Here is a 22,578-nt window from a genome sequence, read left to right as displayed (position 1 = left end):
TAGGCTCATTAGATGCAACTGTATATATTTCAAGTCTTCTCTCAATATCATTTAGAGCAGACCTGGGCAAATGAAGGCCCGGGGGCCACATGTGGCCCTTTAAGCTTTTCAATCCGGCCCGCTGGACATTCCCAAATATTTTGTTTTTCGATGTTTAAGATATCAAGTGTAGCTGACATTATGATGTGCACTCATCTTTTATAATCACCCCAACTCTTCAACTATACTAAGTACTTACATGCTTGGAATCTGCATCATCTAATTACTTACTATGCTCATTTAATTAGTTACTATGGTGATATAGTTAGTTACTAGGGTGATGTAAGTAGTTACTATGGTGATGTAGTTAGTTACTATGGTGATGTAAGTAGTTACTATGGTGATGTAGTTAGTTACTATGGTGATGTAAGTAGTTACTATGGTGATGTAGTTAGTTACTATGGTGATGTAAGTAGTTACTATGGTGATGTAGTTAGTTACTATGGTGATGTAAGTAGTTACTATGGTGATGTAGTTAGTTACTATGGTGATGTAAGTAGTTACTATGGTGATGTAAGTGACAGCAGGTCAAAGGAGGCACCAAGCAGTGTGGGTGGGGAGTGTTTCCACAGAGTGTTTCCAGAGTGTGAAATGTGGGTGTCAGGGACAGACGTGGAAGGAGATTTTCACAACAAAGTTGTAAATTTAGTGATATATCACATATATCAGATTGGAGGTGTTTGTTTTTTACCTTTCGCGTTAATTTTTCACTATGTTTGTTGCATTTTGTTTGATGGTAAAATATGTGGATGTAGAGGGGGTGTGATGTCCATATGTTGTCAATATTCACTGTTTTATCCTTCATAGTTAATATTGTAACATTCTTTATTTTCATGTACATTCTGGGTGTCTCAGTCAGTAAGAAAATGTAAAATTCCATTCTGTTTTTTAAGGTGGTCTGTCATAACTTTTTTAGCATTCAATCAGACATTATAGTGAGGTTTTGTATTATTAGTGCTCATGAAAATCAGAAATACCAGCCCCCACACCCATTTTTTTTCTCTAAATTTGACCCCCGGGTCAAAATAATTGCCTAGGCCTAGTTTAGATTAGTATGGTTTGAAGCCTTTAAAAACATGGAATTGAAACTTTTTGAAAATGTTGGGTGTTCAAAAGCTTTAAACCATGATCATAGAAGTTAGAACAAATAAAAGTTGGACCTATTTCACTTGGTATCTATTGCCTTTCTATCATATTTTACTTTCACATTTGAAGTTGAGTTGCTGAAATGAATGGACTTTTACATGATATAAAAATGTTGTTGTCGTAGATATAATTATGTACAGTGTTAGCCTACATTTGACAAACACAATTAGAAATATTAAATCTAATATTTTATAAAAAGTGATCATGATGCATGTGTGTAAAATATCGTGTGATATAATCATTTTGAGGCGGGTGTAATGTCTACAGGAGACATGTGTTATGCTTCAATATTCCAATTCAAAATGGGGCCAAAATTTTACTGAGAAGAATACACACCATAGCTTTGATTGTGAATACATGAATAAATTACTATAAGCGATTAAATAATGTAAACATGTAAAGTTTTAGGTGCTGCTTAAAATCATCATCCTCAATTCTTTGTTGATTAACTGACCAAGTGCGTGCATGAAGGGTGTTTACATCCTAGCTGGCTGTAATTCACTTTATTCTGTCTTTTAAGTGGCAGTAATTCACTTTATTCTGTTTTAGGTGGAAATAATTCACATTATTCTGTCTTTTAAGTGGCAGTAATCCACTTTATTCTGTTTTAGGTGGAAATAATTCACATTATTCTGTTTTAGCTGGCAGTAATTCACATTATTCTGTGTTTTAGGTGGAAATAATTCACATTATTCTGTGTTTTAGGTGGAAATAATTCACATTATTCTGTCTTTTAAGTGGCAGTAATCCACTTTATTCTGTTTTAGGTGGAAATAATTCACATTATTCTGTCTTTTAAGTGGCAGTAATCCACTTTATTCTGTTTTAGGTGGAAATAATTCACATTATTCTGTCTTTTAAGTGGCAGTAATCCACTTTATTCTGTTTTAGGTGGAAATAATTCACATTATTCTGTTTTAGCTGGCAGTAATTCACATTATTCTGTGTTTTAGGTGGAAATAATTCACATTATTCTGTGTTTTAGGTGGAAATAATTCACATTATTCTGTCTTTTAAGTGGCAGTAATCCACTTTATTCTGTTTTAGGTGGAAATAATTCACATTATTCTGTCTTTTAAGTGGCAGTAATCCACTTTATTCTGTTTTAGGTGGAAATAATTCACATTATTCTGTTTTAGCTGGCAGTAATTCACATTATTCCGTTTTAGGTAGAAATAATTCACATTATTCCGTGTTTTATATGGCAGTAATTCACATTATTCTGTTTTAGGTGGAAATAATTCACATTATTCTGTTTTAGGTGGAAATAATTTACATTATTCTGCGTTTTAGGTGACAGTAATTCACATTATTCCGTTTTAGGTGGAAATAATTCACATTATTCTGTGTTTTAGGTGGCAGTAATTCACATTATTCTGTTTTAGCTGGAAATAATTCACATTATTCTGTCTTTTAGGTGACAGTAATTCAAATTATTCCGTTTTAGGTAGAAATAATTCACATTATTCCGTGTTTTAGGTGGAAATAATTCACATTATTCTGTGTTTTAGGTGGCAGTAATTCACATTATTCTGTATTTTAGGTGGAAATAATTCACATTATTCTGTTTTAGGTGGAAATAATTCACATTATTCTGTGTTTTAGGTGGAAATAATTCACATTATTCTGTTTTAGGTGGAAATAATTCACATTATTCTGTGTTTTAGGTGGAAATAATTCACATTATTCTGTGTTTTAAGTGGCAGTAATTCATATTATTCCGTTTTAGGTGGAAATAATTCACATTATTCTGTGTTTTAAGTGGCAGTAATTCACATTATTCTGTTTTAGGTGGTAGTAATTCACATTATTCTGAATAATTCATATTATTATGTATTTTAGGTGGCAGTAATTCACATTATTCTGTGTTTTAGGTGGAAATAATTCACATTATTCTGTGTTTTAGGTGGCAGTAATTCACATTATTCTGTTTTAGCTGGAAATAATTCACATTATTCTGTCTTTTAAGTGGCAGTAATCCACTTTATTCTGTTTTAGGTGGAAATAATTCACATTATTCTGTTTTAGCTGGCAGTAATTCACATTATTCTGTGTTTTAGGTGGAAATAATTCACATTATTCTGTGTTTTAGGTGGAAATAATTCACATTATTCTGTCTTTTAAGTGGCAGTAATCCACTTTATTCTGTTTTAGGTGGAAATAATTCACATTATTCTGTCTTTTAAGTGGCAGTAATCCACTTTATTCTGTTTTAGGTGGAAATAATTCACATTATTCTGTTTTAGGTGGCAGTAATTCACATTATTCCGTTTTAGGTAGAAATAATTCACATTATTCCGTGTTTTATATGGCAGTAATTCACATTATTCTGTTTTAGGTGGAAATAATTCACATTATTCTGTGTTTTAGGTGGAAATAATTCACATTATTCTGTGTTTTAGGTGGAAATAATTCACATTATTATGCGTTTTAGGTGACAGTAATTCACATTATTCCGTTTTAGGTGGAAATAATTCACATTATTCTGTGTTTTAGGTGGCAGTAATTCACATTATTCTGTTTTAGGTGGAAATAATTCACATTATTCTGTGTTTTAGGTGGCAGTAATTCAAATTATTCTGTTTTAGCTGGAAATAATTCACATTATTCTGTCTTTTAGGTGACAGTAATTCAAATTATTCCGTTTTAGGTAGAAATAATTCACATTATTCCGTGTTTTAGGTGGAAATAATTCACAATATTCTGTGTTTTAGGTGGCAGTAATTCACATTATTCTGTGTTTTAGGTGGCAGTAATTCACATTATTCTGTATTTTAGGTGGAAATGATTCACATTATTCTGTGTTTTAGGTGGAAATAATTCACATTATTCTGTTTTAGGTGGAAATAATTCACATTATTCTGTGTTTTAGGTGGAAATAATTCACATTATTCTGTGTTTTATGTGGCAGTAATTCATATTATTCCGTTTTAGGTGGAAATAATTCACATTATTCTGTGTTTTAAGTGGCAGTAATTCACATTATTCTGTTTTAGGTGGTAGTAATTCACATTATTCTGAATAATTCATATTATTATGTATTTTAGGTGGCAGTAATTCACATTATTCTGTGTTTTAGGTGGAAATAATTCACATTATTCTGTGTTTTAGGTGGCAGTAATTCACATTATTCTGTTTTAGGTGGAAATAATTCACATTATTCTGTGTTTTAGGTGGAAATAATTCACATTATTCTGTTTTAGGTGGAAATAATTCACATTATTCTGTGTTTTAGGTGGCAGTAATTCACATTATTCTGTTTTAGGTGGAAATAATTCACATTATTCTGTTTTAGGTGGAAATAATTCACATTATTCTGTGTTTTAGGTGGAAATAATTCACATTATTCTGTTTTAGGTGGAAATAATTCACATTATTCTGTGTTTTAGGTGGAAATAATTCACATTATTCTGTTTTAGGTGGAAATAATTCACATTATTCTGTGTTTTAGGTGGAAATAATTCACATTATTCTGTTTTAGGTGGAAATAATTCACATTATTCTGTGTTTTAGGTGGAAATAATTCACATTATTCTGTTTTAGGTGGCAGTAATTCACATTATTCTGTTTTAGGTGGAAATAATTCACATTATTCTGTGTTTTAGGTGGCAGTAATTCACATTATTCTGTTTTAGGTGGAAATAATTCACATTATTCTGTTTTAGGTGGAAATAATTCACATTATTCTGTGTTTTAGGTGGCAGTAATTCACATTATTCTGTTTTAGGTGGAAATAATTCACATTATTCTGTTTTAGGTGGAAATAATTCACATTATTCTGTTTTAGGTGGAAATAATTCACATTATTCTGTTTTAGGTGGAAATAATTCACATTATTCTGTGTTTTAGGTGGAAATAATTCACATTGTTCTGTGTTTTAGGTGGCAGTAATTCACATTATTCTGTTTTAGGTGGAAATAATTCACATTATTCTGTTTTAGGTGGAAATAATTCACATTATTCTGTTTTAGGTGGCAGTAATTCACATTATTCTGTGTTTTAGGTGGAAATAATTCACATTATTCTGTGTTTTAGGTGGAAATAATTCACATTATTCTGTTTTAGGTGGCAGTAATTCACATTATTCTGTGTTTTAGGTGGAAATAATTCACATTATTCTGTTTTAGGTGGCAGTAATTCACATTATTCTGTGTTTTAGGTGGAAATAATTCACATTATTCTGTTTTAGGTGGCAGTAATTCACATTATTCTGTGTTTTAGGTGGAAATAATTCACATTATTCTGTGTTTTAGGTGGCCACAGATCAGGTGACTAAACATTTGTCACATGATATTGGTCATCAATAAGCTGCTATTTGGAGCTGCTGATGTCAAGTAGGCATGTGTGTCATGCATTACTTAAAATAGGCAAAAGAATGTGCTGAATATATGATGAATATTAAGATAGAGTTGTATGTGGAAGGAAACAACACACTGGTCAATTATTATGATGAAATAGTTTTGAATGTGGTTGTGTAATTATAACTGTTGTGTCTGTAAGTGCAGATGTGAATGTGGCTGGCAGGCTCACCTGTCCAGGTGCGTCACTCAGGTGATGTTGTTTTGTTCCTGCTGTCTGCTGACATCTGCCATGCGTGCTGTGAGGCCCATGTTTGTCCTGATTGTGCCTAAAGACCAGCCGGCGTTCCTCCACTCGCTGACTGTGCAGCCAGAAAGTATTCACAGCGCTTCACTTTTTCTACATTTTGTTATGTTGCAGCCCAAACATTCCCAAATTGAATACATTCATTTTTCTCCTCCAAATTCTACACACAATACCCCATAATGACAATGTGATACCATTTTTTATTTTTATTTAGCTCATTTATTAAAAATAAAAATGATTTAAAAAAAATCACCTGTACATTAGTATTCACAGTAGGGTTGTCTCGATACCAATATTTTAATAGCGGTGCAACAAAACATCTTAGTGTAGATGAAACATATGTTTATTATTGTCATTTAGTCCTTCAATAAAATAGACAACTTGTCTTTTAGTAGTAAGTAAACAAACAAAGACTCCTAATTAGTCTGCGGTAACATATTGTGTCATTTATACACCTGTTATTTTGAGGGACAAGCTGTAAAAATGGATTATTAATCTACTTGTTCATTTACTGTTAATATCTGCTTATTTTCTGTTTCAACATGTTCTATCTACACTTCTGTTCAAATGTAATAATCACTTATTCTTCTCTTCTTTGATACATGACATTAGTTTTGGATGATACCACACATTTAGATATGGATCCAATGATACAAAGTAGTTACAGGATCATACAATAAAATATAATACCTAGTAAACTAATAATGATATTTTGTAATAAATACTGATGTAAAGGGTAGGTGTTGCGCTGTTTTCTGTTTCAACATGTTCTATCTACACTTCTGTTCAAATGTAATAATAACCTATTGTTCTCTTCTTTGATACTTGACATTAGTTTTGGATGATACCACACATTTAGGTATCGATCCAATGATACCAAGTAGTTACAGGATCATACATTGGTCATATTCAAAGTTCTCATGTGTCCAGGGACATATTTCCCGGGTTTATAAGCATAATATAATTTTTTTTTTTAAAAACAGAAAAATTATTTTGTAACGATAAAAAATATTAATGTAATAATAGCAGTAGTTACTGGATATGCTCTCGTACTTGGTATCATTACAGTGGATGTCGGGTGTAGATCCACTCATGACATTTGTTTACATTGTGACGGTGGTGAGCTATTGTATCCTCCTACACTGTAGTGAAGCATGTTTAGCTATTCCTCGTCCTGCAGTGATAATGATACTTGTAAGAAACTTACTTTACTTGTTTCCATGGAGACAAGGGTTAGTGATTTAGAAGTAGCTAAAACACTGTGGATGGATGTTAGCTGCATGTGTTAAAGCAGCTCTTCCTGAGGGTGTTTCAGTGTTATAACTTCACCTTTATCTTGACTTTTTACACCAAAATGTGTCCATTCTCCCTTTTCTGTCTACACACTGTCATGTCTGTCATGCTTGTAAAAAAAAAAAGGGGGGGTCAGAGACCGGTACTTTTTAGAGGCGGTGTAGTACTGGATATGATTCATTAATATCGCAGTACTATATTTGTACCTGTATACTGTACAAGCCTAAGTCAGGACTATTGTCCACAAATATAGTTGTCGGCGACACATTTCTTTGTGGACTACTGGTTGCAGTCCTACTTACTTAATACAACCGTGGAGAGTCTTCCCATAAACACCTGCGTATGACAAGTTGTGTGTCGACTGCTTGGAACTTTATCATTTGAGGTCAAAGTTAGCTCCAACTTAAGGGGGGATGTACAGGAGCTAAGTTTAGAGCGGGCAGAGGAAAGGACACCTAAAGAACCAGGGCATGGATGCAACTGGAGAACTTATGTTGTGATTAAAATGTCCAGGTTGGGCTGCACTCGGGATTAAATTGGCCGTAGGTGTGAATGTGAGCGTGATTGCTTGCAGGTGAGCTGGGGTCCTAGGTGTAGGTGTGAATGTGATTGCTTGTGTTGACGTGACTAACAGGTGAGCTGGGGTCCTAGGTGTAGGTGTGAATGTGATTGCTTGTGTTGACCTGACTAACAGGTGAGCTGGGGTCCTAGGTGTAGGTGTGAATGTGATTGCTTGTGTTGACCTGACTAACAGGTGAGCTGGGGTCCTAGGTGTAGGTGTGAATGTGATTGCTTGTGTTGACGTGACTAACAGGTGAGCTGGGGTCCTAGGTGTAGGTGTGAATGTGATTGCTTGTGTTGACCTGACTAACAGGTGAGCTGGGGTCCTAGGTGTAGGTGTGAATGTGATTGCTTGTGTTGACGTGACTAACAGGTGAGCTGGGGTCCTAGGTGTAGGTGTGAATGTGATTGCTTGTGTTGATGTGACTAACAGGTGAGCTGGGGTCCTAGGTGTAGGTGTGAATGTGATTGCTTGTGTTGACCTGACTAACAGGTGAGCTGGGGTCCTAGGTGTAGGTGTGAATGTGATTGCTTGTGTTGACCTGACTAACAGGTGAGCTGGGGTCCTAGGTGTAGGTGTGAATGTGATTGCTTGTGTTGATGTGACTAACAGGTGAGCTGGGGTCCTAGGTGTAGGTGTGAATGTGATTGCTTGTGTTAACCTGATTAACAGGTGAGCTGGCCTGGTCTTTGCTGGGTCATGTGACTTTGTAGGTGCTAGAAAATGTCTTGATGGAAAGCCTGCATTATTTCTGTTGGTCGGTGGGGTCGGCTTTCACTCATCTTCAATCTCTCCACCAGTGAACCTCAAACAACTCCTGCTTCAACCTCCAAAATGTAATCACGTGTTTCTTATCTCATTTATGACATTTGCTGAAAGTCTCATCAAAATGTGCTCATACCTTTTTAGTCAATATCAGTACAAACTTCTTCACATAGGCCTTACAAAATTTAGCCAAGGGGCCGAAAGTCTAAAGAAAAGTAACTATATATATATATATATATATATATATATATATATATATATATATATATATATATATATATATATATATATATATATAGATAGATATAAATATATGTGTGTGTGTGTGTGTGTGTGTATATATACACAGACGCACATATATATATATATATATATATATATATATATATATGTGTATATATATATATATATGTATATATATATATATATGTATATATGGCAAGATGAGTTGGTCACAGACATATTTCAGTAGCATTACAGGTATTTTCTGTTCTCACAGATAATAAATAGTGAAGTAAATACTTTTCCACTTTTAGAAATATTTGTGCAAAAAAATATATATTTTTGCACATTTTTTGTATGTTCACCACCTTGCATAATAAACAGTTTGTTGTTTTCTTCTTATTTTCTTTGAGTCCGGCATTGAATTGCAGTACAACCTGTGACTGTCTTCTTATTCTCTGGCGGATTTATTTGTGTATTATAATCAGTGATTTCCTGTCCATTTCAAGTCAGGGCTTCCACACAGGAAATGGTTGTGTTTTTATAAGCTAGTTGCTGGCATGTGTTCTTTACTTGGTGGTGAGTTGACGTAACTGAATCCTGCATTTTTCACTTTTTATCTTATCTTCAGTAGATGATTGCAGTTGTTGTAGCTCACTCTGCACAACATATCAGCAGCAAAGTATGTGCAAGATGTTGGCTTTGAATGTAAGATCAGTGCATCAACTATTTGAAGACTGTTGCCTGCAAGTTAAGAGTTTCCTCTCCCATGAAGAAGAAAGTATGAAGATAGCAAGTTCTGAGTGGGCGGGGCCAGGCTCCCTCTTTGACAACACAGAGAAGTGTTGCCAAGGGTTACGGAGGAACACATTTGGAACCAATGTGTTCTTTGCCCTCTGACACAGTGAGAAGTTGTGTTGCTGGGGCACAGCTTTTAGACTAAAAGAAGAGAGTGAAATATTCCATGTGGGGCGAGGACTGCTCTCTTTCCTTGGAAGGATATTTGTTGACAAAAAGGCTTGAACAAATCCGACACTAGATGGAGTCATTTCTGCCTCTCATGCATTCATAAGCAACCTTGTCATTTGACTTTTCTAATCAGCTGCTTGTTGTCCTGCTGGCCAAGTGCAAGGATGTGATGCTGCAGACATAAATATATAGACATCCATGGTTTATACTTTCAACAACCTGCAATATCATTACATCATCACTTCACAAAGGTTATACAGTACTTTACACTTTGCAATAAGTTATCAATGTGTGTCTCATATTCTGTCCTTCCCATGCTGCAATGTTCGTTCTGTGGCTAAAATGCATTCCAACTGTTGGCATACTATAAAAGCCAAAAGCAGTGAAGTTGTCACCTTGTGTAAATGCTAAATAAAGAGAGACTACAATGATATGCAAATCATTTTCAACTTATATTCACTTGAATAGACTGCAAAGACAAGATATGTCATCTTCCATCTGGTAAACTTTGCTATTTTTTCTTAGAAATTATATATATATACATATATATATATATATATATATATATATATATATATATATATACATACATACAGATATATATATATACATACAGATACATATATATATACATATATATATATATATATATATATATATATACATACAGATACATATATATATATATATTCCTGGCGCACTAATTGACTGAGACTGCGGCACGATGATGTCATGTTATTGATGAGAAAATGCATTTTAGACAATATGTAAAGTATGCAACGTAATGGGCCTAACTGCACCTAAAAATGTGGCCTGTGTGAAGTGACAACAACAACAACAACAACAACAACAGTGGCCCACATTTCAAGCAGACTCCAGTGAGTTTTATGATGCAGAAAATAGCACAAAAGTGTGAGCTGACACAAAGGTGTGTCACTCCATTGTCACATAAGTGCTGTCAGGCGTGACGAGGAGGCGCTGCTCCCCCCTCACTAGACAGGCGTGACAAGGAGGCGCTGCTCCCCCCTCACCAGACAGGCGTGACGAGGAGGCGCTGCTCCCCCCTCACTAGACAGGCGTGACGAGGAGGCGCTGCTCCCCCCTCACTAGACAGGCGTGACAAGGAGGCGCTGCTCCCCCCTCACTAGACAGGCGTGACGAGGAGGCGCTGCTCCCCCCTCACTAGACAGGCGTGACAAGGAGGCGCTGCTCCCCCCTCACTAGACAGGCGTGACGAGGAGGCGCTGCTCCCCCCTCACTAGACAGGCGTGACGAGGAGGCGCTGCTCCCCCCTCACTAGACAGGCGTGACAAGGAGGCGCTGCTCCCCCCTCACTAGACAGGCGTGACGAGGAGGCGCTGCTCCCCCCTCACTAGACAGGCGTGACGAGGAGGCGCTGCTCCCCCCTCACTAGACAGGCGTGACGAGGAGGCGCTGCTCCCCCCTCACTAGACAGGCGTGACAGGGAGGCGCTGCTCCCCCCTCACTAGACAGGCGTGACGAGGAGGCGCTGCTCCCCCCTCACTAGACAGGCGTGACGAGGAGGCGCTGCTCCCCCCTCACTAGACAGGCGTGACAGGGAGGCGCTGCTCCCCCCTCACTAGACAGGCGTGACAAGGAGGCGCTGCTCCCCCCTTACTAGACAGGCGTGACAAGGAGGCGCTGCTCCCCCCTCACTAGACAGGCGTGACAAGGAGGCGCTGCTCCCCCCTCACTAGACAGGCGTGACGAGGAGGCGCTGCTCCCCCCTCACTAGACAGGCGTGACGAGGAGGCGGTGCTCCCCCCTCACTAGACGGGCGTGACAAGGAGGCGCTGCTCCCCCCTCACTAGACAGTGTATTACTTCGTACAAAAGAAGGCCTAGACGTCCTTGTCTTCTCCTGCTGATGATTCTTACGTAACATCTGGCCGCCGTCCACAAGTTGTTTCCTGTAACGTTCATTTCCTGCAAGTCCTGCCAGGAAACACGCCTGAGTTTGTGTTTACGTCCTTGGGGGTCACCCTGTGACCTTTTTCTAGCGTTACATGAACTTTTTCTGGTTGGTGTTGTTTGGGTGGGGTGGGGACAACATGTGATGCACATCACCTCCTTCTTTTCTTTCCCAACCGCAACACGCTCTGTCTCTACTGGAGCGGCGTCTAGATTCCAGAGCAGTGAGTGTGTGAGAGTCACGCCCAGACCACGCCGCTGCCTATCTCGTCCTGCTCTGTCACAAACATGCATGTCCTCCACTGCCAAGTGGATTTATTTATTTGTTTCCCAGGCAGTGGGCTGACCCGATCTGACTGAGCCTGCTCAGCTGGCTTCAGGAGGAAGGGGCGGGGCTAGCTTGTTGTGCACTTCCTGCAGGGCGGAGCAGCAAAGTTGTGCACGGCTGGGCGTGGATGTTTTTTTGGTTTTGTGTGTGTGTGCGTGCATGTGATGTGTGAATAAGTGTTGGCTCTAGCTAGAATCTAAGGTGACCCGGCCGCAACAACATACAGATATATATACATATATATAGAGAGAGAGAGGATATAATCACACACGCAAACTTATGGTATGTATCATTATTGCATTACTTTTTTTCTCCATCTGTGTGTGTGTGTGTGTGTGTGTGTGTGTGTGTTTGTGTGTGTTTGTGTGTGCAAGGACTTCCTGACTGGTATCAGTCAACACTTCTATGGTAGGACTCATCCCGCTTGTGCGATTGAGCGCCTCGTTGCTTTCTATGAGATGAAGTATGCGGTTTCTTGAGCAATAAAAAGGCAGCTTTTGCAGGCGGGGGAGTCGTTGCAGTAAACAACACCGGCGCTCTATTAATATGACGCATGTGTCACCAACCGGTTTGACAAAAATGAGCTACTTTATGGTTATGAATGATACAAAAAGCAGAGCAATATTAAAATGGTGACTTTACCTGAATATTGAATATTATCTCATGTTTAATACTGCTAATAAACCTACAGATCAGAGCAAATGTCAAATATTTTGACTCGGGGGCAACACTAAATGCTCCCTCGAGTGTGAATGTTGTCTATCTATGTTGGCCCTGCCATGAGGTGGTGACTTGTCCTGGGTGTACCCCGCCTTCTGCCCGAATGCAGCTGAGATCTGAGATAGGCTCCATTTAGCTGTAAAAACATGCTGTACAGTATGTGTGTTGGGGTCCATTTTCTCCAGGAAGACTAATAGCAAAAGTCACAATGTCCAATATAGTTGTCAAAAAGTGATGACAGAACACCTCAAACAAACAGAATGGAATTTTACAGTTTTTTACTGAATGGGACACCCAAAATATACGTTGAAATAACGAAAGTGGGATTTACAATGTTAACTATGAACAATAAAACACTGAATATTAACAACATATAAACGTCGCTCTTCTTTAGACATCTTTTACAATCAAGCAAAACACAACAAAAATGTAACAAACAGCAAAATATGAACGCAAAGTGTAATAAACACCTACAATATGATATACTGTATTTCCTTGATTTGCCGCCGGGGAGCTAATTAATTTAAAACATCTACTCACTCCTGCACTTACCAAAGGCATGCAGTAAAAGTAAGCATGCGCTAATTATTTTAAAACCTCTTCTCACTCCGGCACTTACCAAAGGCATGCAGTAAAAATGTGAGTCTGATGTAAGGATACCATCATGAAAAGCACATATATTAAAAAAAAACGTTATTATGGTCTTACCTTTACTTATAAATGAAGTCCATGCGCAGCTCCTTCTGATCAAAAGCATGGATAACTTGTTTATAGAAGTCTTCCTTATCTTTCTTCAGTTTTAAAAGTCTCTCTGTCTCGATGGAGATCTTCCTTTATTACCTCTTGCTTCCATTGAAAGTCCACTTTAGAAAGCTGCTATCAGACCGCTGCTATCAGTTAGCTCGGCTCCTCAAGTGCGGGGGCGACGACAGAATTATCCTCAGAAAACTCCCCCTCCCGTTCTGCTTTGTGGGTGATCTCTTTATCCCACCGCTGCCACCAGGAAGTGTTATTGTATAAATAATACACTGGGTATTTAGGACTGGAACATGCTTTACTTCATTTGTTTACATAGCCGGCAGAGGAGTGTTACATGCTAAAAGGTCTGTCATATCCGTCCCAGCACATACTGTATCACGTCACTCATTGTCACTTCTTCTGCAGCCGCGTAGTCGCAAGAAGGATCACTAGCGCCCTCTACCACCAGGAGGCGGGAGTCATTTAATGACTCATATTTGACACACGCAGCTACGGTATTGTGACGGTCTCAAGCCGTTGTCTTGTGGGTTCCCAGGAGCACCAAGGAAGGACATGGCTTGAGCAGTTTGACTTTGTTTATTTTTCAATAAAACCTCATTCCAGGTCGCTCTTCCGCTCCTCCTCTCCGCTCGCTCGCAATATAGCCAAGGTAATACCAGAAAAAACTAATGACAAAATCATTCAAAGTACAGAAAAAGGGTGTTGCAAACCATAAAATAATGGAAAAAACTGAAATAATAAAAGCATTAAAATATAAGAATTAGTAAACTTCTACAATAAAAAGTTCTTCACAATTCAGTTACACAAATATGTTTACGTGGAAATAAACTGAAAATTCAACATTGACTTAATTCACAAGTTGTCTTACTTTTTTACACTGTGTTCCTGTAAATAATACACGTTATCTCAAATACCTGAAGTCTCAAAAGTATTGATATTTTATATTCCATATTAGAACATGAAGATCTGCTATGGATATTCCAATACATCACTAATGAATGCACAAATGGTCAACTGCCTAAGCTTTCTCTTGAGAAAAATAAATATATATTAAACAATAAATGTGTGTGTGTGTGTGTGTGTGTGTGTGTGTGTGTGTGTGTGTGTGTGTGTGTGTGTGTGTGTGTGTGTGTGTGTGTGTGTGTGTGTGCGTGTGTGTGTGTGTGCGTGTGCGTGTGTGTGCGTGTGCGTGTGTGTGTGACTATCACTGGCACTTTAACTTTAACTTATTTCCATGACTATTTACATTGTATTGATTGTCACATCAAAACTATAAATGACGTGAAGTGAATTATATTTATGTAGCGCTTTTCTCTAGTGACTCAAAGCGCTTTACATACTGACACCCAATATCTAAGTTCCATTTAAAGCAGTGTGGGTGGCACTGGGAGCAGGTGGGTCAAGTGTCTTGCCCAAGGACACAACGGCAGTGACTAGGATGGCGGAAGCGGGAATGGAACCTGCAACCCTCAAGTTGCTGGCACGGCCACTCTACCAACCGAGCTATGCCGCCCAAATGAACACATGTGGAGTTATGTACTTCACAAAAAAGGTGAAATATCTGAAATATATTGTAGTTTCTAATAAAAATAATTACTGCTCTGCACACTCTTGGCATTCTCTCCATGAGCTTCAAGTGAAGTGAAAAGCATTCCAGGTGACTACCTCTTGCAGCTCATGGAGAGAATGCCAAGAGTGTGCAAAGCAGTAATCAGAGCAAAGGGCGGCTATTTTGAAGTCGGTAGAATATAAAACATGTTTTTAGGTAATTCCCCTTTTTTGTGAAGTACATAACTCCACATGTGTTCATTCCTAGTTCTGATGTGACAATCTACAATGTAAATAGTCATGGAAATAAAGATGAATGAGGAGGAGGTGTGTCCAAACCTTTGGCCTGTACTGTACATAAAAGAGCATATTTTAATGCTTTGGCCTTTATTGGAAGTCGTGCATGAAGTCATGCTTAATAGCAGTTGAGCAGGTTTTGTGCAGCCAAAAGTGATTTGTGCAGCATTCAGAGTTAGTGTTCCCACACCATCAAGTGCTAATGTAGAGCGGACGGCAACTTCCTTTGTCAAGTCCATTGAAGTAGAAGTACAGTACAAACTTTGGGCGTGTTGACTTTGTGCTCAACAAGGCGTGGCTTTAGCAAGAAGACTGAGTTGACACCACTTTGTGTATTCACTCTGCATCAAAGAGAAGTGCCACCCTCAGCCTTGCATGCCCTCACCTGCCCTCACCTGCCAGGTGCTGACCATCTCCCCTCATTTAAAGCACCAGCTTGAGACGCCGCTGCTGCCATGCAAGTGTGCGCTTGAAGGGGCGTGGCCTCGGGTGAGTCATCACTTCTCAAAGCAGGCTGCAGCTCAAACGGCATAGTTGTGTGAGGCCTGGCTGGACGCCATTCTTACCAAACTCTGACGTCTGTGATCGCATCGTGATGACATTGGACCTTGTCTCAGCCTCACGCCCGTCTAAAGTGGAGCGGGACACAGCTCTTTCTTTGGACTAAGGTGTGATGTCACCTTGCATGCCTTTCACCTGCTGCTAGTGTGCAAGGCAGTGGGAGCAAGAGTGGTCCTGGGCGGGTTCAGATGGCAACAAGCACAACAACTGAACAATGCAAATATGTGCATGCTCCTGTTACTGTACAGCATGCTCCTGTTACTGTACAGCATGCTCCTGCTACTGTACAGCATGCTCCTGTTACTGTACAGCATGCTCCTGTTACTGTACAGCATGCTACTGCTACTGTATAGCATGCTCCTGTTACTGTATAGCATGCTCCTGCTACTGTACAGCATGCTCCTGTTACTGTGCAGCATGCTCCTGTTACTGTGCAGCATGCTCCTGTTACTGTACAGCATGCTCCTGCTACTGTACAGCATGCTCCTGTTACTGTACAGCATGCTCCTGCTACTGTACAGCATGCTCCTGCTACTGTACAGCATGCTCCTGCTACTGTACAGCATGCTCCTGCTACTGTACAGCATGCTCCTGTTACTGTACAGCATGCTCCTGCTACTGTACAGCATGCTCCTGCTACTGTATAGCATGCTCCTGTTACTGTATAGCATGCTCCTGTTACTGTACAGCATGCTCCTGTTACTGTACAGCATGCTCCTGCTACTGTATAGCATGCTCCTGTTACTGTACAGCATGCTCCTGTTACTGTACAGCATGCTCCTGTTACTGTACAGCGGGGGTGCATTGCCAGTGACCGGCTGCGGTCAAAAATAGACCTCAAATGAGCCATCATCAATCTTCACTAAGACGTCACTTGATTGACATTCACGTCCTCATGCCAAATTCTGTATCCCTGAAATATTTTGTGTCCCCTACCGTGTGTATGGGGGCGGAGCTCTGTGCCAGCGCCAGCACTTCCTGTTATTAGCCATAAAATATGTGCTGTTTTTGTTTTGTTTTTATCACGGGATTATGTCTGCTCTGTAGTGTTTGTTCCCATTATATTGGTCTTATCTTACTATCTATCAGAAGATGAAATCACTAATATAGCAAATTACAGGATGTTATGAATGTCATTGGCAGAAAATAGCAGGCGGACCAAGCACTGTAATCGATAGAGAAGAGAAGCTAGAATACAAATATAATCGATAGAGAAGAGAAGCTAGAATACAAATATAATCGATAGAGAAGAGAAGCTAGGATACAAGAACAACACGTCATGTCCAGGTGATCCAAAGCTTTGATTGGGGCAGGAATGTTCACACTTTACACCGACAACATTTCCGACAATCAAAGCATGATGGGAATAATCCACATTTTGTGTCATTGACATGGCTAATAACGCTGTCTGAACAAGCTGAACAAAGCTCCGCCTCCATGCGGCAGGATAGAAAATATTTCAGGCATACAGAATTTTGCAGGACAACAACACCCGAGGGTCTTGTGAGATGACGCTGGCTGCTGCCACGTCATTATTAAGAAAAAACGACCGACAGGAAGGCCAGAAACACTTTTTATTTCAACAGACTCTCACTCCGTACCTGTTGTCAAAACTCTGTTCCAAAATTATTTAGTCGGCCTCCGCAGTCGCCTGTTCCAAAATTATTTAGTAGTCCTCCACAGTGTGTTACTTATTTACCTGGTGTAAGTTGTGTTACTTACTTACCTGGTGTAAGTTGTGTTACTTACTTACCTGGTGTAAGTTGTGTTACTTACTTACCTGGTGTAAGTTGTGTTACTTACTTACCTGGTGTAAGTTGTGTTACTTACTTACCTGGTGTAAGTTGTGTTACTTATTTACCTGGTGTAAGTTGTGTTACTTACTTACCTGGTGTAAGTTGTGTTACTTACTTACCTGGTGTAAGTTGTGTTACTTATTTACCTGGTGTAAGTTGTGTTACTTACTTACCTGGTGTAAGTTGTGTTACTTATTTACCTGGTGTAAGTTGTGTTACTTACTTACCTGGTGTAAGTTGTGTTACTTACTTACCTGGTGTAAGTTGTGTTACTTACTTACCTGGTGTAAGTTGTGTTACTTACTTACCTGGTGTAAGTTGTGTTACTTATTTACCTGGTGTAAGTTGTGTTACTTACTTACTTACCTGGTGTAAGTTGTGTTACTTATTTACCTGGTGTAAGTTGTGTTACTTACTTACTTGGTGTACGTTGTGTTACTTATTTACCTGGTGTAAGTTGTGTTACTTACTTACCTGGTGTAAGTTGTGTTACTTACTTACCTGGTGTAAGTTGTGTTACTTACTTACCTGGTGTAAGTTGTGTTACTTACTTACCTGGTGTAAGTTGTGTTACTTACTTACCTGGTGTAAGTTGTGTTACTTACTTACCTGGTGTAAGTTGTGTTACTTACTTACCTGGTGTAAGTTGTGTTACTTACTTACCTGGTGTAAGTTGTGTTACTTATTTACCTGGTGTAAGTTGTGTTACTTACTTACTTGGTGTACGTTGTGTTACTTATTTACCTGGTGTAAGTTGTGTTACTTACTTACCTGGTGTAAGTTGTGTTACTTACTTACCTGGTGTAAGTTGTGTTACTTACTTACCTGGTGTAAGTTGTGTTACTTATTTACCTGGTGTAAGTTGTGTTACTTACTTACCTGGTGTAAGTTGTGTTACTTACTTACCTGGTGTAAGTTGTGTTACTTACTTACCTGGTGTAAGTTGTGTTACTTATTTACCTGGTGTAAGTTGTGTTACTTACTTACCTGGTGTAAGTTGTGTTACTTACTTACCTGGTGTAAGTTGTGTTACTTATTTACCTGGTGTACGTTGTGTTACTTACTTACCTGGTGTAAGTTGTGTTACTTACTTACCTGGTGTAAGTTGTGTTACTTACTTACCTGGTGCAAGTTGTGTTACCTACATACCTGAGTATGTTGTGTCGCAGTCATACGCACACAGTGACAGTTGGGAGGCCCGTGGATTTGTTCGATGGCTTTTGTGTCCGATTGACCGTGGAAGGCATCGTGTTTGTTGCGTACACAACGCAGGTTTCAAACTCAAAGCCCGGGGGCCACCTCTGGCCAACCACCTCATCCTATATGGCCCCCAGGATGAGGAATAGCTAAACATGCTGCACTACACACCTTAGGAGGATGCAATAGTTCCTCGCCATCACTGCTAACGAAAGCTAGCGCGCCTGAATGTAAACAAATGCCATGGGTGGATCTACACCTGACATCCACTGTAATGATACCAAGTACAAGAGCGTATCTAGTAGATTCTGCTATAATTACATCAACTTTTTGTATTGTCACACAATCTTTTTTCCTATTTTTAGAGTTCATATTATGTTTATAAAGTCAGTAAATATGTTCCTGGACACATGAGGACTTTGAATATGACCAATGTATGATTGATTGATTGATTTATTGAAACTTTTATTGGAAGATTGCACAGTACAGTACATATTCCGTACAGTTGACCACTAAATGGTAACACCCCAATAGTTTTTCAACTTTTTTTTAAGTCAGGGTCCAATTCACGGTAAAAAGTAATTTCTTTGACTGGGAATCAAACCCGGGCTGCAGTGGTGAAAGCGCCGAATCCTCACCGCCAGACCACCATGTATGATCCTGTAACTACTTGGTATCGGATCGATACTACATTTGTGGTATCATCCAAAACTAATGTCAGGTATCAAAGAAGAGAAGAATAAGTGATTATTACATTTGAACACAAGTGTAGATAGAACATGTTAAAACAGAAAATAAGCAGATATTAACAGTAAATGAATAAGTGGATTAATAATAATTATTTACAGTTTGTCCCTCATAATGTGTACAAAATAATAGGTGTATAAATGACACAATATGTTACTGCAGACTAATTAGGAGTCTTTGTTTGTTTACTTACTACTAAAAGACAAGTTGTCTAGTATGTTCAACATTTTATTGAAGGACTAAATGACAATAATAAACATATGTTTCATCTTAACTAACATTTGTTGTTCAAATAAAGACAATAATGACATTTTTTGTGGTCCTTTTTATTTAGAAAAGTATCACAATACATATTGGTACCGATATATTGGCATGGGGACAACCCTAATGCATACACACTAACATGTAATAATGTCATGAGATGTAAACATTTCTATTCTTATATTAGTCACTGTTAGCAGCAGGCCTCAGATGGCAGCCAAAAATGCGAGTGGCCCCCAAAAAGGAGTTTGACAGGCCTGGATAAAACTAAAGGATGCTTTTAAGAGGTGGGGGTGTGTGGTCCTTGGTGTTCAGTAGACAATCATTTGTCTGATGTTGGACTGTGATTCCCCTGGACTGGATTGTGCTCATTTTATTTTCTTCCTCAGCAAGTGTTGTGATTGCCTGTTCTTTCTGCATATTTGATTTCAATGCAGGCTTGTTTTGTACTCCACTACTTGCAGCCAAAGCTCCACGTTGCATTGTGGTAGCAGCGTGCTTGCATTGATGTCATACTGGCACACCTGAGCAGAGGTGTGTCTTGGTACACTGCCTGCGCTCATATGACCACCTGGCCAATGACTCACCAAGTCCTGTTGGACAACTTCCCAGCTGATTTCAACGGGAACATTACTAGAAGGTTTTAGTGGCTTTTCACGTTCATTTGTTGGGAAGAGAAAGTATAGCACCGAGCGAAGACCTCATTCACGTCCTTCCTACACGCAAGTTTGGAAAGTGGGATATTTCCTAGACAACACACACCTGAAGGACAGGTGTACAGTGGGGCAAACAAGTATTTAGTCAGCCGGCGATTGTGCAAGTTCTCCCACTTCAAATGATGACAGAGGTCTGTCATTTTCATCATAGGTACACTTCAACTGGGAGAGACAGAATGTGGAAAAAAATCCAGGAATTCACATTGTAGGAATTTTAAAGAATTTATTTTTGTAAATGATGGTGGAAAACAAGTATTTGGTCAAGCATTCAAAGCTCTCACTGATGGAAGGAGGTTTTGGCTCCAAATCTCAGGATACATGGCCCCATTCATTCTTTCCTTAACACGGATCAATCGTCCTGTGCCCTTAGCAGAAAAACAGCCCCAAAGCATGATGTTTCCACCCCCATGCTTCACAGTAGGTATGGTGTTCTTGGGATGCAACTCAGTATTCTTCTTCCTCCAAACACGACGAGTTGAGTTTATACCAAAAAGTTCTATTTTGGTTTCATCTGACCACATGACATTCTCCCAATCCTCTGCTGTATCATCCATGTATCCATTTTGGTATCAACTCAACTCGTCGTGTTTGGAGGAAGAAGAATACAGAGTTGCATCCCAAGAACACCACACCTACTGTGAAGCATGGGGGTGGAAACATCATGCTTTGGGGCTGTTTTTCTGCTAAGGGGACAGGACAATTGATCCGTGTTAAGGACAGAATGAATGGGGCCATGTATCGTGAGATTTGGAGCCAAAACCTCCTTCCATCGGTGAGAGCTTTGAATGGTTGACCAAATACTTATTTACCACCATCATTTACAAATAAATTCTTTAAAATTCATACAATGTGAATTCCTGTTTTTTTCCCCACATTCTGTCTCTCACAGTTGAAGTGTACCTATGATGAAAATGACAGACCTCTGTCATCATTTGAAGTGGGAGAACTTGCACAATCGCTGGCTGACTAAATACTTTTTGGCCCCACTGTACACCACTGAAGTACTAAATACCCTCTTTGAGGATTTGTTTTTGCTTAACATCAACTCGGCACAAAGAAAATCTCACAGCCTGTAGAAACTTGCATTCAAGTTCCGTCAGCACATTTTTGTTACCTTAGCAACAATATTATTGCAGAAAGCAGAAGCACATGACTAAGATGAGGCCGGGTGGTGCCCTGAGCACTGGTGACCTCGCTCTACACTTTTATTTCTGCTCTTCATCAAGATAAAACTGTAAATAATGCATCTTTGTTGTTGTTGTTGAAGCAAAGTGTGTAATGTGATTATTATTGCATGCCCTCACCTAACTCCTGACCTATTTTGGTATTGTGTATGAAGTAGGGTTGTACGCTATACCGGTATTGGTATAGTACCCACATACTCCCTCCATCCATCCATTTCTACCGCTTGTCCCGTTTGGGGTTGCTGAGGGTCGCTGGAGCCTATCTCAGCTGCATTCAGGCGGAAAGCAGGGTACACCCTGGACAAGTCGCCGCCTCATTGCAGGGCCCAATACTAATTAATCATATTCGGTACTATACCGCCTCTAAAAAGTACCAAACATGCAAAGTACTAAAGATGCTTCACTACACACTGCCATCACAATGTAAACAAATGCCATATGTGGATCTACACCTGACATCCACTGTAATGATACCAAGTACAAGACCGTATCTAGTCGATACTACTGTGATGACATTGATATTTTTTATGGTCACAAAATCTTTTTTCCCTTTTTTAAAATTCATATTATGTTTATAAAGTCAGTAAATATGTCTCTGGACACATGAGCACTTTGAATATGACCAATGTATGATCCTGGAACTACTTGGTATCAGATCCATATCTAAATGTGTGGTATCATCCAAAACTAATGTCTAGTATCAATAAGTGATTATTACATTCGAACAGAAGTGTAGATAGAAAATGTTTAAAACAGAAAATAGGCAGATATTAACAGTAAATGAACAAGTGGATCAATAATTATTTTCTACAGTTTGTCCCTCATAATGTGTATAAAATAATAGGTGTATAAATGACACAATATGTTACTGCAGACTAATTAGGAGTCTTTGTTTGTTTACTTACTACTAAAAGACAAGTTGTCTATTTTAT

The 22,578-nt window shown here is 39.0% G+C and overlaps 1 protein-coding gene across 24 annotated transcripts in view; it reads left to right on the top strand.

The window, feature by feature from the left end:
* The window catches only part of cast (calpastatin), a 100,779-nt gene that overhangs the window by 31,295 nt on the left and 46,906 nt on the right, over positions 1 to 22,578 (top strand). For 3 of the 24 annotated variants that reach the window (XM_061874699.1, XM_061874695.1, XM_061874691.1), the window contains exon 1: positions 11,985 to 12,142. The exons of 19 other annotated variants lie outside the window; for them this stretch is intronic. In XM_061874699.1, the coding sequence (XP_061730683.1) occupies positions 12,140 to 12,142 (3 nt within the window). In that variant the 5' untranslated portion in view covers positions 11,985 to 12,139. Of the gene's footprint in view, positions 1 to 11,983; positions 12,143 to 22,578 lie in introns of those variants that run through there. 2 more of the 24 variants (XM_061874687.1, XM_061874681.1) reach the window with 1 other exon arrangement.

Source organism: Nerophis ophidion, linkage group LG16, assembly GCF_033978795.1.
Source record: "Nerophis ophidion isolate RoL-2023_Sa linkage group LG16, RoL_Noph_v1.0, whole genome shotgun sequence".
NCBI lineage: Eukaryota > Metazoa > Chordata > Actinopteri > Syngnathiformes > Syngnathidae > Nerophis > Nerophis ophidion.
The sequence above is the reverse complement of the archived record's forward strand: the minus strand, read 5'-3'. Positions and strand labels throughout refer to the sequence as shown.